At 33.6% G+C, this 14,686-nt stretch overlaps 1 protein-coding gene across 2 annotated transcripts; it reads left to right on the top strand.

Annotated features, from left to right (window-relative positions):
• Positions 1-3,064: 3,064 nt before the first annotated feature.
• On the top strand, positions 3,065-9,762 carry LOC140157225 (uncharacterized). Of its 2 annotated transcripts, none has more exons than XM_072180347.1 (4): positions 3,065-3,261; positions 8,109-8,250; positions 8,815-8,933; positions 9,531-9,762. In XM_072180347.1, the coding sequence occupies exons 2-4, from the start codon at positions 8,111-8,113 to the stop codon at positions 9,617-9,619; spliced, it is 348 nt and encodes a 115-aa protein (XP_072036448.1). In that variant the 5' UTR covers positions 3,065-3,261; positions 8,109-8,110; the 3' UTR covers positions 9,620-9,762. The 2 variants fall into 2 exon arrangements, with proteins under 2 accessions (XP_072036448.1, XP_072036447.1); XM_072180346.1 differs by lacking the exon at positions 3,065-3,261 and adding an exon at positions 4,001-4,150.
• Positions 9,763-14,686: the final 4,924 nt, after the last annotated feature.

Genomic DNA, 14,686 nt, shown 5'->3' with positions numbered 1-14,686 from the left:
CCCAATCACGAAGACAAGGATTTTACAATCAAATCCGCACAATGTGAGCAAGTTACAAAGAGGAGTATACTTTTGAACTTTGTGTTGTAACTTTCCTCAATGAAAGCATCGAAAGGACAAGTTACTTCCAAAATGAAACACTTCATGTTTTCGTGATCAATGAGAAATAAGTCTGGTTTTCTTGCTTGAATGTCCTGAAAGATGTTTGCGAATTCAATTTCCTCATCGTCATTCGTGATCAGGGCACCCGAGATGATCTTTTCACGGTAGATATCACACCTGTTGTATTTTTTATTTCTTATTTCAACTGTTTTACAATGTAAATTGAGTTTTGTTTAATACCGTCATTCCTTCCCAAGAATATCAGCAAATAAATAAATAAATAAATAAATAAATAAATAAATAAATAAATAAATAAATAAATAAATAAATAAATAAATAAATAAATAAATAAATAAATAAATAAATAAATAAATAAATAAATAAATAAATAAATAAACAAACAAACAAATAAATACGCAAGGAATGTATTTATATAAGCTGGGCCTATTGTTCATAAATAATAACGTAATGTTTCAACAGTAGGATTTCATCACAAATATGCATACTGGCAAGCTATTTTGCTGGACAATACTTCTTGATGCGGATGGTCGAATAAATACTATTTCAGCGCATTATGACATTCGTCCCCATTGCTCTAAATGGATTGATTCAAAAAAGTTTATGGTACCCGACGTTCTACGGCTTGTTATAAAAATATCGCGGGAAAAGACCAAAATTGAAAAGAAATGGGGTTTTAAATTGAACTTTAGAATTTGAAAAGTATAAATCACGTTAGGTCTAAGGCTGTGCTAACACATTCGTCCCCATTGCTCTAAATGGATTGATTCAAAAAAGTTTATGGTACCCGACGTTCTACGGCTTGTTATAAAAATATCGCGGGAAAAGACCAAAATTGAAAAGAAATGGGGTTTTAAATTGAACTTTAGAATTTGAAAAGTATAAATCACGTTAGGTCTAAGGCTGTGCTAACACTTTTCTTTGATGACTTTCACCACAATTTTTTATTTTTCAAATATCTTAAAAATTCAAGAATCTAAGCTAATTGAACAGACAGTAGAATATTTTGTCTACCAAGCTGTATTGGAACCCCATCACTCTAAAAAGTACCACACAAATTATATATCAAATTATTCGTTTGGTCAGTTGGTGCTAAGAATTATACAAATACTAGTATAACAAATGTGCGTGTAGGACTTGTTGTTACCAAATTATGAGGCACAACAGGTCCAAGGTCAAATTTCATGTTGTACATGCTTTTTCCTTTTTTTGGTAAAAATGGGGATTCTGCCGGGGGATTCTGGAAAAAATAGTTTGCACTATCGTCTGATATGGGACGTTCAGAAGATAAATAAAAACGGTGGTTATTGACTCCTATATTGAATCCTGACTTTTGTTTTTGCTGTGTAACATACTAACCAGACAATTATTCTTTTTCTGAAGCAAGACGAACAATTTGCCTCCATTTTTTACGAAACTTTGGGGGTCTTTTGAAGGTCGCGGTAACATTTCTGAATTTCTTAACATTGTTCTGATATTATCAAATTTATTGAAGTTTATGGTGATATGTACTGAACCTAAATACCAATAAGTGTTGCTCATAATACACCAGTATAATGAGGGAGGAGCTTTTGAAAAACTGACTCTTAAAAGTGGTATATACTCAGAAAGTTTGAATGGCCTCTTGGGGCCAAGTGTTATAAACTTACTGTACGCAAATAAACAGCATGAGTTCATTCGACAATCAGGAATCTGTGAAGTTGTTTTTGTACCGTAAGTTTATCACATTTGATACCAGTGGACATTCAAACTTCGTGAGCATGCTGAGTACGTACCACTTTTTAAGAGCCATTTTTAAACTCCTCCCATTTTCAAAAAGTTGATACATTGCAATTGCATTTCAGCTCTGACGAATGCCAATTGCTGTTTAGGAAATATCACCTCGGCTCGAACCCCAATACATTTGATAATAACAGAACAATGTTGCATAGAGTCCGAAATTGTGTCCCCCACAAAGCTCAAATTCAGCCTCCCTAAATCCGCCATTTTAGGCAAATGCACTACAGTACATTATGCTCGACATTATAAGCAGACCATTTACAGTGAGACTAGTCTTGGCACTTGGCGAAGATATATTCCAAGCTTTAAATATCAAGTCTGTTTATCATGTATATAAACTCCTCAACAAAAGTTTGGACAGTTTTTTTCAAGCATCTGTATCTCAAATTATTTGTGACATATTCATATCGTGTTGCATATCAATGGATAGCTACAATACTCCCCTTTACAATGACACCCCATTTGAAACGATAACATTTTTCACGGCTGAGTACACGCCTTGTGAATGTAGCGGGGTCTCAAAAAGAATTTGCCAAATTGATCATTATTCTGTGCAGCAAGCTGCAATCCTATAACTTCACAATCTGGGACCTAATGCAATCCTAATGACACCGCTCGCCCCACATAGCCACGGTAGTCAACGACTACCTATATAATATGGGAGTAGAGTCAAAATGGCTTGCCATCAGGTCAGACCCAAGGGCCAGACCTCAACCCAATTGAATACTTGTGGGACCAGCTTGATCTTGCTGTGCGTGCCAGAGAAGCCCATATGCAACCACAATGAATGACCTGCGATGAATCCTTGTTGAAGAATGGAATTCCATTCCACAGTAACGTGTAACAAGGTCAGTAGGCAGCATGAGGAGAAGGTGCCTGACTATTGTGGCTGCCTGTGGTTTTTCCACCCGCTATTGAGGTTAGTGGCTAGCGTTGTTTGAGCACAGAATAATGGTCAATTTGGCAAATTCTGTTTGAGACCCCACTACATTCACAAGGCGCGTACTCAGCCGTGAAAAATGTTATTGTTTCAAATGGGGTGTCATTGTAAAGGGGAGTATTGGAGCTATCCAGTGATATGCAACACGATATGAATATATTACAAATAATTGGAGATACTGATGCTTGAAAAAACTTTCCAAACTTTTGTTGAGGAGTTTATAACGATGAATTACGAAATTCTGTGATTCCCCGGAGTTGACGTTGACTGCGCAATCAAATTAGTAAAGTTAAAGTTGCTCATATAAATATTAGATAGTTCCTGTTACATTATTAGGTTTGTCTTCTGTAAAACTGGACGTGGCTGCTTCTTCCGAGCTTTTGTGCAAGATTCGAGAATTTATTTACCCAATTGGGATATCGGTAAGCCCACACCATCTATATATTTTTTTTGCAAAAATGGTTTCCATTTGTGCATGTATACATTTTTTACAACTAATTACTTTGCAATTGTCTTTCAATAGTTTCTTCCTCTGCATCCTATTTTTGTCTTCATTCAACTAATAGCTACTAATGGGAAATTGCAATAACATCATCCTGGACATTTGAGCTGTCCATAAAATAACCGACACCCATCAAGTTTATTGCTTATTGAAAAGGTTACTTTTCCAAAATGAGTCTTTGGATCGTCTTGAATGATCGTAATAATTTCGAGTAGTTAGTTCAAGATTGCCCATCTGCAGTTATAGCTGCCTGGTGTCATATTTTAGATAATGTACAATATAGAGTGCAGAAATATTATGGTCAAATATATAGGGCAGCTATTGCAGATAGCACCTTCTTGCATTAACTCAACCGTCCACCTTTCAACAATGTACGATCTTTTTCAATGATTTTTTCAAGCCTGATTTTTTTTCATATTTTGTAATCACATGTCCCAACTTATACACTTAACTGGAATCAGCCTTTGCTGTGTTTGAAGAAAAACGGAGCAACTTTAAATTAATGTCTTAATTAAGACATTAAATCCCCCATAGAGCTCCACATTTAAGCGGTAAAGGTAAAGTGGGGTTGGTATATAATCATGATGAATTACGACATTCAGTGTGATTCCCCGCAGTTGATGTTGACTGCGCAATCCGACTGCGTTTCGATTTCATTAGTCATGTTAGTAGGCAAGGTAAAGATATGTTGCTCACAATATTCATGATATTACATTAGAAAGGCTTGTCTTCTGTATAACTGTTCGTGGCTGGTTTCTTCCGAGCTTTTGTGCAAGATTCGAGGATTTATTTACCCAATTGGGTTATCGGTAAGCCCACCATCTATATTTTTAATTAATATGATTAAGCTTAATTCGCTTAATGATGCTTTTGCAACACATTCTTAAGTATACATGATTTTTTTTCTTTAACTTTCTGTTTGAATATGCACGTTGCTAGAACATAATATGCTTTTTCTTTACATCTTCCAAAGGAAAAGACCTAGCTAGACCTTATGGCTTCACAAACAAACAAATCGTGTTTCAGGTAATCAGTCAAGCAGTCAATCAGTCACAGTCAGTCAGTCAGTCAGTAAACAATTATGTAAAGGCGTTTGGTTAAAATTTGGTCTCATATGAACAGTTCATATCTTTCATGAGGTGGCGGTGTTCAAAGTGGTGTTCATTTGAGGTCAACTTGTAATATTAGGCTAATTAAATCCCCTTTAAAAGGGAGTGCTCATGCATGATTGGAACACATGGTTGTGCAATGTAGGTCGTTGGTGTTGAATAAGGTCGCGTTTCTTATAATTAGGGCTAATGATACTGTTTTTATTTAGGCCTACATAAGATTAAGATATAAGATTGTGAAAAAGCATTTTGATTAAATGGGTAAATATAACGTTCCACTAGGTGATCAGCTCTTCAATATTTAGAGACTGCATATCTACTAATGTAGAGTCTGTTGGGATATGTATATATAGGATATGATATGTGATAGATAATGATAATGATAAGGTTCTTATGATTTGGATGATTCATAAATAGTTTTAGGAAATACAGTAAAATTTTAACGTTTCAGAAGGCTGATTATAGCATTGTCCAATGATAAGAATATCCCATTTTGTCTGTTTTTGTTATTTTTGTTTCGTTTTTGGTAGGGAAGTGCAAAATTATGATGAAGCTGGAGGGGATCGTGAAATAACCAAAAACTTGTCTAATTTAATACAAAATCAATTAAAATTTTATGAAAACAACAATTTTAAATTTGTTTTATACTCAAAATGCTGAAATAATGCTAGTAATAATTATCAGGAAGGGTTTCTGTCCATTTTGAGCTGAAATAACAAGGTAAAATGAAAAAAACAAACCTGCTGGTTAGTTATTTTGGCCATTTAACACGCAGTTCTCTATAGGAGGACATAATGTCACAATTCTTTGAATTATATAAATGACATTATGTCGAACTTTGTTCTGTTGACCTACAAATTTGAATTACAAATATGCCAAAAAAATCAGGTTTGAAAAATATTAACCAATTTCATATTATAAGAACGTACATTGTGGCTTTAACATTTCAGAACTTACCATAGTCTTTAGAATAACTCAAAAGGCAATGTGTTATTTTAGAAAATATTGAATTAGAATACAGTTAGCTTAGAATATGTATGAATATAATATCTAGAAGAATAAACAAGGAAACAATATTTTGATGATATTCATTTTGCACTGGACTAGTTTAATAACTCGGGTTTTTGCGAATAATAAACTGGCAGATTCTAAAGTTAGAATTGTTCAGTATTGAAGTACCATTATAGTTATGCCATTATGATATGTTGCATTCAATAATATAAGCCTATACGTATACTTTACTTTTACTGTCACAAATATAATTATATAAACTTTTTCATAACCATTTCATAAGTAGTATTTGATGTAATAAATATCAGTATAATTTCGAGTTCAACTGAATGCGTTCATCATGATTAATAACATATTTTTATTTATCAAAAATCGACTATGGCATAGTCTAGGATATGAGGTAAAAGTTAAAAGTTCAAACTGGACCTAAATGCTGAGAACCTCATTAGTAAAGTAAAAGTTGAAGGTAATAATTATGAAACTAAACCTATTCAGGTAATGCATCAAAATACTGTGTGCAATGTAATGGAGAAGATATAAACATTTGGCCTTAAAATTCAATGTTGTTAATAATGTTGTTAAATGCTGGGCTGATTACTAGTATATCAAATCCATACTCTGGTCAGAACAAGCCTTAAAATTCTTACCTCTCGATGCAAATTTAAGACGTTCATGGGCATTCGGTATTGTATTGGCCATGCACACTGAACTAGCTGGCTGGCAAACAAAATCTGATCTAAAGAAGTTCATGAGCAGTATGTAATTTACTAACTTGAACTTCCAGACCACTATCAATCTGTCAACACCTATGATTATTGAAACTAATATCATCCCTATGGGTTCCACTATGGGCCACAGAACACAGTTTTATAAATAATTTCATGGGAAATGAGGCTAATATTCTATGCCCACCTCAAGTTAGATATCTCACTGCTGCATATATATTATGAACTATGTCATAGGGAGTGAGGTTAATTTAATAGCTAGCATTTATAGTCTGCATTTCCATTACCAGGCATTATCCTATAAAATATTATCCTATAAAATATTTCTAGTGAAGACAAAGCAAAAGCATTTGCAGAAGAAGCCTGACTTGGAGCTACTTAGGTTCAAAGGTCTACTTTAATTCCAAGGTCTAAACTGGGTGCATATATTCACTCAGGTGTACCTGAGCGAAAAAACAAAACCTTCGGACGACCTATCTGGGACAGCCGTCCCTATTTTTAACTTACATACGAGGGGCAGTCAGTATGTTTTAAGAGTGGACTCGTGACGTCATATATGGATTGTTTTCATGGCATTTCTCAATGATTACATAAACACTGTACCTTTGTCTTTCAAACAACACATGTAAAAATTATATCATACACATGATTACGTAACAGCATTAGCATAAAATCAATATACTAGGGACACTGCCAAATCACGCAAAAAGGCGGGCCTTTTAAATTACAGCAAAGACACGTGTTTAAAATTTCCGAGAACAGAAAAAGTACAATGGGCATAAGGCTAGTTTTTAGCAGGAATAAACACTAGGTCCTCAGTTTGCATTTGGTAAAATATGAGACTTATCATTAAACTGTGGTGGAAATGGGACGTCTGGAAACTTCAACAACTTTAGTGCTTGAATGGAAGCAAAATTATTCTGCAAAAATGGCGTTAATGAAAAAGCAGTTATTACAAATAACATTAATTATCTCCAAAATGAAACAGACTAAAATATAATGACTGGTCACGTGTGAGAGCTAGTACTCAGTGCGATGATAACTGGTGCAAATCAAACAATAATCTGCGCATGCGTAGGTAGGATGACCGATACAACATGGCGGAAATGCACGAAAATGGCAAAATTCCATGTAAATAGGGCCTAAAATATTACAAAATGCTATGAAATTTTTAATTTAAATATTTATATGAATTTTTATGGATGATCTCAACCTGAAATGAACAGAAAAATTTTAAAAATAAATTTCTTATTAAAACGATGGCCTCTCTCTCTGTACCACTACTTTTTGTATAAATGTAACAATGGTAGAATAACAGTTATATTTTAATCACGGATGCAAATATTTTCTAGGGAGACTCCCGTTTTAATTTTTGGAGATTAGTCAACAGAACTGGCCAAAAAAATTAAATTTCCACGTTTGCTATTTTTGGCAATGTCAAGATTTGTATAGAAAGAAAAGCCTTGTTTTTGTCAAAAATAAGACATATTTGACCATGCATTTTAAACAAACTAAAACCGTTACAGCCCAACAAACATGGTTTAATGAACTGGTAGTTTGTGTTCTATTACTGTTCCAAAAGGCAGCATTCTCTATTCTTTAATTCCCGAGAAAATATAAAAAATAAAACAATACCTCATTTCAGCCTCTTATTTCCCTTAACAAAAACGACTCAATTTCACCAGGTGACTCTAGACCATTGATTTTATGCTAATGCTGTTACGTAATCATGTGTGTGATATAATTTGTGCATGTGTTGTTTGAAAGACAAAGGTACAGTGTTTATGTAATCATTGAGAAATGCCATGAAAACAATCCACATATGACGTCACGAGTCCACTCTTAAAACATACTGACTGCCCCTCGTACTTCGTAAACACCGGTGTTATGTGAGATGTGATCAAATGTCCATTAATTTGCAGACATGGCTTTTATGAGTGTAACCATCAAAGTTGTGGATAGTCAGCATCCAGAAATCATAATAGTAATACAGAAGGCTCCAATTGGCTCAAATTTACACAAAGTTATGACCCTAGGTCACCAGCAATATCCGGAAAAATTCAGGTAAAAATGTGTTGTTTGTCGAGTTACTATAATTGTAAACAGTAAGAAGAAGAAGAAGAAGAAGAAGAAGAAGAAGAAGAAGAAGAAGAAGAAGAAGAAGAAGAAGAAGAAGAAGAAGAAGAAGAAGAAGAAGAAGAAGAAGAAGAAGAAGAAGAAGAAGAAGAAGAAGAAGAAGAAGAAGAAGAAGAAGAAGAAGAAGAAGAAGAAGAAGAAGAAGAAGAAGAAGAAGAAGAAGAAGAAGAAGAAGAAGAAGAAGAAGAAGAAGAAGAAGAAGAAGAAGAAGAAGAAAAAGAAAGGGAGGAGGAGGAAAGGGAAGGAGAAATAGAATAAGATGATAAAGAAGAAGATAATCATGATCATGATCTTGATGATAATTTGTATGATTCAAATTGTGTTTTAACCAAAATACTACAAAATTCTACAAAGCTTGGATAGCACATGCTTACAAAAATAATAAAAAGAAACCAATAATGTGACCTTCAATTAGATATAAATGGCAATTCAACCTATTATGGCAATATCTGTTAGAATAAAACAATTTCTCTACTATTACGTATTCTATAGCTTCAAAGTTGTTGAATATGAGGAACTTGGGAGTTACGTCACATGCATAAATGGTGTATGTGAACAGAAACCAATCCATTGGATGATTTACGGTAGCAATGACGAACTGCTACCAAAAGGTAAACTGATTTCATTGACCCTTGACTCATCCAAGCATGTCGTACAAAAACGTCCAATGCTGAATCTCCTCTATTGTATTGATGCAAAATAAGTATATGATGTCACTATGACGTCATATTCTGGATAAGACCCTGGTGAATTTAGAAAACCTTTGATCGTAGACGTACAAGGCTTTTCATTAATATGGTAGGCAAGCAAGTAAGCAAACAAATACCCGCCCAACCCCGCACCCAACCAACATGCATTAATTACATCGTAATTTGATATTGTAAAAAACAATGTTGCGTTATATAAAGATCATAAAAATTGAAATTTTGTAGCACCTTGTGTGTACTACCCATGTACCATGCCTCAGTACCATAGCTCTTTTAATTGTATCTGAAAACTTAACTTTTTATTTGCATAATTCATGCATATAATTAGAAAATTATCTGGCAACTGGCCAATTTGTTGGTTTCGCGCTATTTTGACATGCCATATCTCGAGAATCGAATAGCCGATTGAAACAAAATTTTCAGTTTTGTAATCTACAAGGCAAGAGCTTTAACATATTTATCTGGTTTGACGTCTTCATCACTTACAAAACTTCTTTGCAGGTATTGACAACACTACACCAAAGAACGGTGACACTTATACCTGGAAGTACGAATATGCTGCGGCTTCCGCGTGTGATCAAACAAGTTAGTGTGGAAGATGGCTCCATAGCATCGGAGAATTAACACAGTCTGGAAACCACATTAATACACTTGCTCTTAATTCAATTTGAAGCTGAATTCCATCCATCATGATACATTAAAGGGGCATTTCGTGATCCACAGTCTCATCTCCCACTTTTCTCAAAAACAAGTTGAGATTTTTATACCACAGGAAAGCTCAGGCTACATAATGTTTATGTACAAAAAAATTTCTTACAGATTAATTCATATCCTTAAATTTGAAAGCCCCAGGCTCCCAGGCTACATGTTTTTGTACAAAAAAAAATCTTACAGATTAATTCGTTTAGCAAAAATATTCTAATATTTGAATTACGTTCTGTTATACCACACAGTGGCATTTGGAGTAAATATGTAATACACATAAATCATGCATAATTCGCAATCGCAAAATCTGAATCAACTGGAATTTTGAGAACAAGCTTTTTTCGTGGATAACTACTGAAAATGTCATAAAAAGAAGATGCTATGATCACGAAATAGTTCTTTAAGATAATGTCACAATAAATCAATATTGTTATTTAAAAATTGTATAAGAACATTATATATCAAAATGACTTGTACTCAGCAGTATGGTGATACAACTATAAATTGTGGTCATTACAAGAGTAGCCAATGTTACATTTTGGAAGAAGCATGGTTTTTAATAAACATTAAAACTGATGAGTACCAATCATTTTGATACAGCCTGTACATTACTATAACTTAGTACATGTATGAATGGAATTCCCCTGGCTGGTGGATTTCTCCAGATTGAAATATACCGTCAGTGACCAATCTATCATGGAAGCTAACATCTCACGTTATTGATAATTGAAATAGCATAGAAAGGTAGAAACATCATCTACTTACTTGTTACATTTTTATGAAATCGCACGAATTTACTCTTTAAAAATAGACAAATGGTGAAAGTTTTGTTCTTGATTTATAACGCTTTACATTTTTACTCCTTGGATGTGATCACCATATAATACGTACAATTTCGAGTTGAAATTAGCCCATGTATATAAGGGTTACATATCTTTGTGTATTATTAATTTAATGTAAACACATCACAAAAACTAATTACCATCTAATTACTAAAAACACCTCAAAATCTAAGCGTAAAACTATAAAATAGCGTAAAGAAACCCAATTTTGTTCTGCAAAATGTTTAAATGTTTTTACTCTTTGTGATGTGCTTTTTTAATTGAACAAAACTAATTTGGGGAATACATGATGGTGCAATGGTCTCGAATCCGTTATAAAGTATTAGCTGGTCATCTTGGTGAATGTTTCGCATTTTTTAATATTTTGATCTCAAGTGGTCCAAAACAACATCCACCCCCTTTTTTGACATGTTTGTTTGAAATTTGAAAAAAAATCCAACTCTTAAATACTCGTTTTCGTTTTAAAAATGAGCGTTCTAGGATATGCGATTTACTCTTGCGTTGACCGTCAATTAAATATGCAAATTAGGTTAATTATATTTTATGCTTGGTCATTTGGTTGATCTATAAAGTGTTATACAAATTGATATGCTTGAACTTATTATGTCTTTATAATAATTATGTACAACCCTTGTGTAAATTATTCAATTTATTTAGTGCAATAGTTGGCTAAACATTTTTCTGATGTAGCTAGCGCTTAAAATATTTATTTAGCTTTATATAAATGTCTTTAATTTGTTAGATTATGATTGTTAAAAACTGTTCAATAAGTATATACAATACAATATACAAATTCAAACAGGATAAAACTAAACATTCAAATTCGCTTTATACTGATAGAAATTAAGTTTGACAAAGACTAAAATTATTGAAGACTGTAATTAAAAAAGTTCTCAAGTAGCTTCAATTTTTCAGAAATAGTTGAGTAAAATAATGGTTCAATCTTCCCCTTCTTCCAGCCACAAACATTCATGTTTTCACTAATAGGTATACAAGTACTAGACACAGGAACTGTAAACACCACACCTTTCAAACAAAAAGTTGACGATAAAATTTTGTGACACAGTCAAGCGTCCAAGATAGTAAGTGCGTTTTCTTTTCCTAATTTCCTAATTTTTGGCATAGAAATGTTTAGGGGAGTCAAATATTTTTACTCCGGTCACCGACATGTTCATGAACCTTTCCGAAGAAAATGGGAGCCCTTTATAAACATTTTAGATATAAGCAAAATGAAACACACGACTTTTTATACTAAATCAACTTTTTTTTTCTGCAGCAAAGCCTTTATTAATATAACATCATAATTATTATTGAATAAACTCAAAGTTCCTGCTTAAACACACTGAAAGTAAAATTTAAATTCCCTAATTTTACTGGTCCCCATAAAAGTACGAGGAAACACTGGCAGCAAATTTTCCGGTTATCCCTTGATAAATATTCCTTTAAAAAAGGAATGGGCGCCCAATGTGAGCTGGACGGGATATGATGATCAAATACGAGAGAAATGCTTCATGGAATGAAGCTTTCGTGTCAATTTGCGATTATGTGGGGTGGGAGTTCTGTTTTGGGGGCCTATTGTAGTGAGAATATTGCTTTGGCATATTGAATATTGTTGAATTTCGTTATGCAGGGCCTTGGGTATATGATGGATAGTATAGAAGACACAAATAAGTAAGCTTCCCCCCTAGTCATCTATACACTCATTCTTGTCACACGACGAATTTCGACAAAGTCATGTAAACGTAATTTCGTTTTTCACCCGACCTCCGTCCAGAAACAATCCTGAAATGTTGAAAACCTGGGGTCGGCGCACTCATGCCAGTTTATCCTAAGGTATACTCTGTGTCTTTTGTAGCCAACCCTGTGGCTAAGAGAGGCTACTTAAACTAATACAAAAAAATCATACCCTCCTTTCATATCAAACAATTCCAAGAAATTGACAGGCCTGTTAAATCAAGGGTAAGATCGATCGTTATTCTTCATGAAACGTTCAGAAATATGCTATAAAAACAGCAACCAAGTTATACAAATGCGGCAAGAATAATTGATAAGAAAGCATACAAAAACATTATATCATATCTTTAAGTAAACAATATATACAGAGAAACTGGCTCGGTAATATAAAACAAATAATGAATGTTTTTTATTCGTGCAATGGAAAGAATATTTTCATTCGTTGAAAAATGGAATGTTCCATTCAACGAAGCTTCGCTTCGTTGAATGGAACATTCCATTTTTCAACCATAGATCATCTATGTTTCAACTCATGAAAATGTTCTTACCATTGCACTCATAAACATTCATTATTTGTATGAAAACAATATAAATCTCAAGGTACAAAATAAGAAACTTTATGTCATACATATTAAAATTGTACAAAACAAGATATCCTATATTGCAAAATGGCAAAAGCGAACAGAAAATAACACATTGACATCCAAACATCATTCTTATGTATTAGGGACCGTTCACAAACACTTGTTAGGAGGGCCTGATGCAAAAAAAAATATCGCAAAATTTTTTCGGCCCCCCCCCTTTTGAGATCTCAAAAATTTCAGAGCCCTCCCCCTTTTTTTACATGAAAATTTTGGGTCAACCCCATAGAAAAGCATATAAACTCAATTTTCCAGGAAAATGTGGTCATTTTTCAGGTCCACCCCCCCCCTTAGAAGGGTCAACATTTTTCAGGCCCCCCTTTTTGCATCAGGCCCCCCAACAAGTGTTTGTGAACGGTCCCTTACACTTGGTTATAGCACTTTCAATATGGATATATATACAGTAATTGTATAATTCTCAGCGCAAATTGTACAGACATTTGAATGTACATCTCAAACATTAGAATAATTAATGAATTTCACTCCCCCTTATCGACAATTAAAACTGTTATTATCGTTGGCCATCTTAGTTTTCAATCAAACAATTGTTTTGTAAATCTGAAAATATGAATTAATAATTTCACATTGTTTTGCATTATATATTCCAAAATAGATATATATAGATGTAATCAAAACAAGCAAATTGGGGGAATTTCCTCCAAACATGGCCTCAAATTGTTTCTCTTTAAATATGATTATAAGATGTTTCACTTTTATCTAGGGTGATTCATTCTAAGCTTAAATAGTAAATTATGTCACAGTTAATAGGCACAAAAGGAGTTCATGGCCTTTGACCTAATTTCCCGCGTAACCTAACATAATACATGTCAATGCATGTATGTGAAACCTATTTCTATTTGAGACCATTTTGATAAAAAACGGAGCAATTTTCATATTTGACCCCTGCGGTGGAGGTCAAAACTTGATCTTTGACCATTTTGCATACGGTATAACTCGAAAATATCACATTATAAGTCAAACAATACTTTCCCTGAATCTTTATGACCTGAGCGAAAATAGTTTTTCGATTTCGTAGTTTAAAAAAAGTTTAAAAAGTCAATAACAATATTTTTCTATGACCTATGGTATTTGACCTATGGTCTCTTGAAATTCTATTTCCCCTATTTCATATTTTTTTTATCAATGTCTTGCATTATGCGGCCCATACACGTTCGATCTTATTGATCAATATCAAAGACCCTAGAAACAAGAGTGGATACAAAATCCACCATTGAACACGCACAATGGTAGATTTTGTATCCACTCCTGCATCTATAGGGTCCCCAATATTGATCAATATTGTGATCGTGTATGGGCCGCATTACAAAAGTTACCAATAGCATTACAGGTTATATTATTCTGATTATTGATATACAAGGCTTCTTTAATTTGAAGTTATAAGAATTCAAAGAGAATGCAGTTTCCATGGCGACGGCCATTTACACCCATTTGTTGTTACTTTTACTTAGAAAATTGCTCAATTTTGCTGGAAAATTGGTCTAAATTTGCCGTTGTCATGGAAACTGCTTTATTTTTACATTGTGTTCTGTCAGTTTCCCTTAAGGGGGTACTACACCCCTCGATAAATTTGTGACTATTTTTGCATTTTTCTCAAAAACTAATAACACAGTGGTAATAACAGTTATGTATATTATAGGGCAAGAAATCCAATTACTACACTGGAATTTCAGTGACCCAAGACAAGCGGTTCGTTATTTATGATAAGAAATAAGGT

This window comes from Amphiura filiformis, chromosome 7 (assembly GCF_039555335.1).
Source record: "Amphiura filiformis chromosome 7, Afil_fr2py, whole genome shotgun sequence".
In the NCBI taxonomy this organism is placed as follows: Eukaryota; Metazoa; Echinodermata; class Ophiuroidea; order Amphilepidida; family Amphiuridae; genus Amphiura; species Amphiura filiformis.
This window is presented reverse-complemented; position numbering and strand designations above follow the sequence as displayed.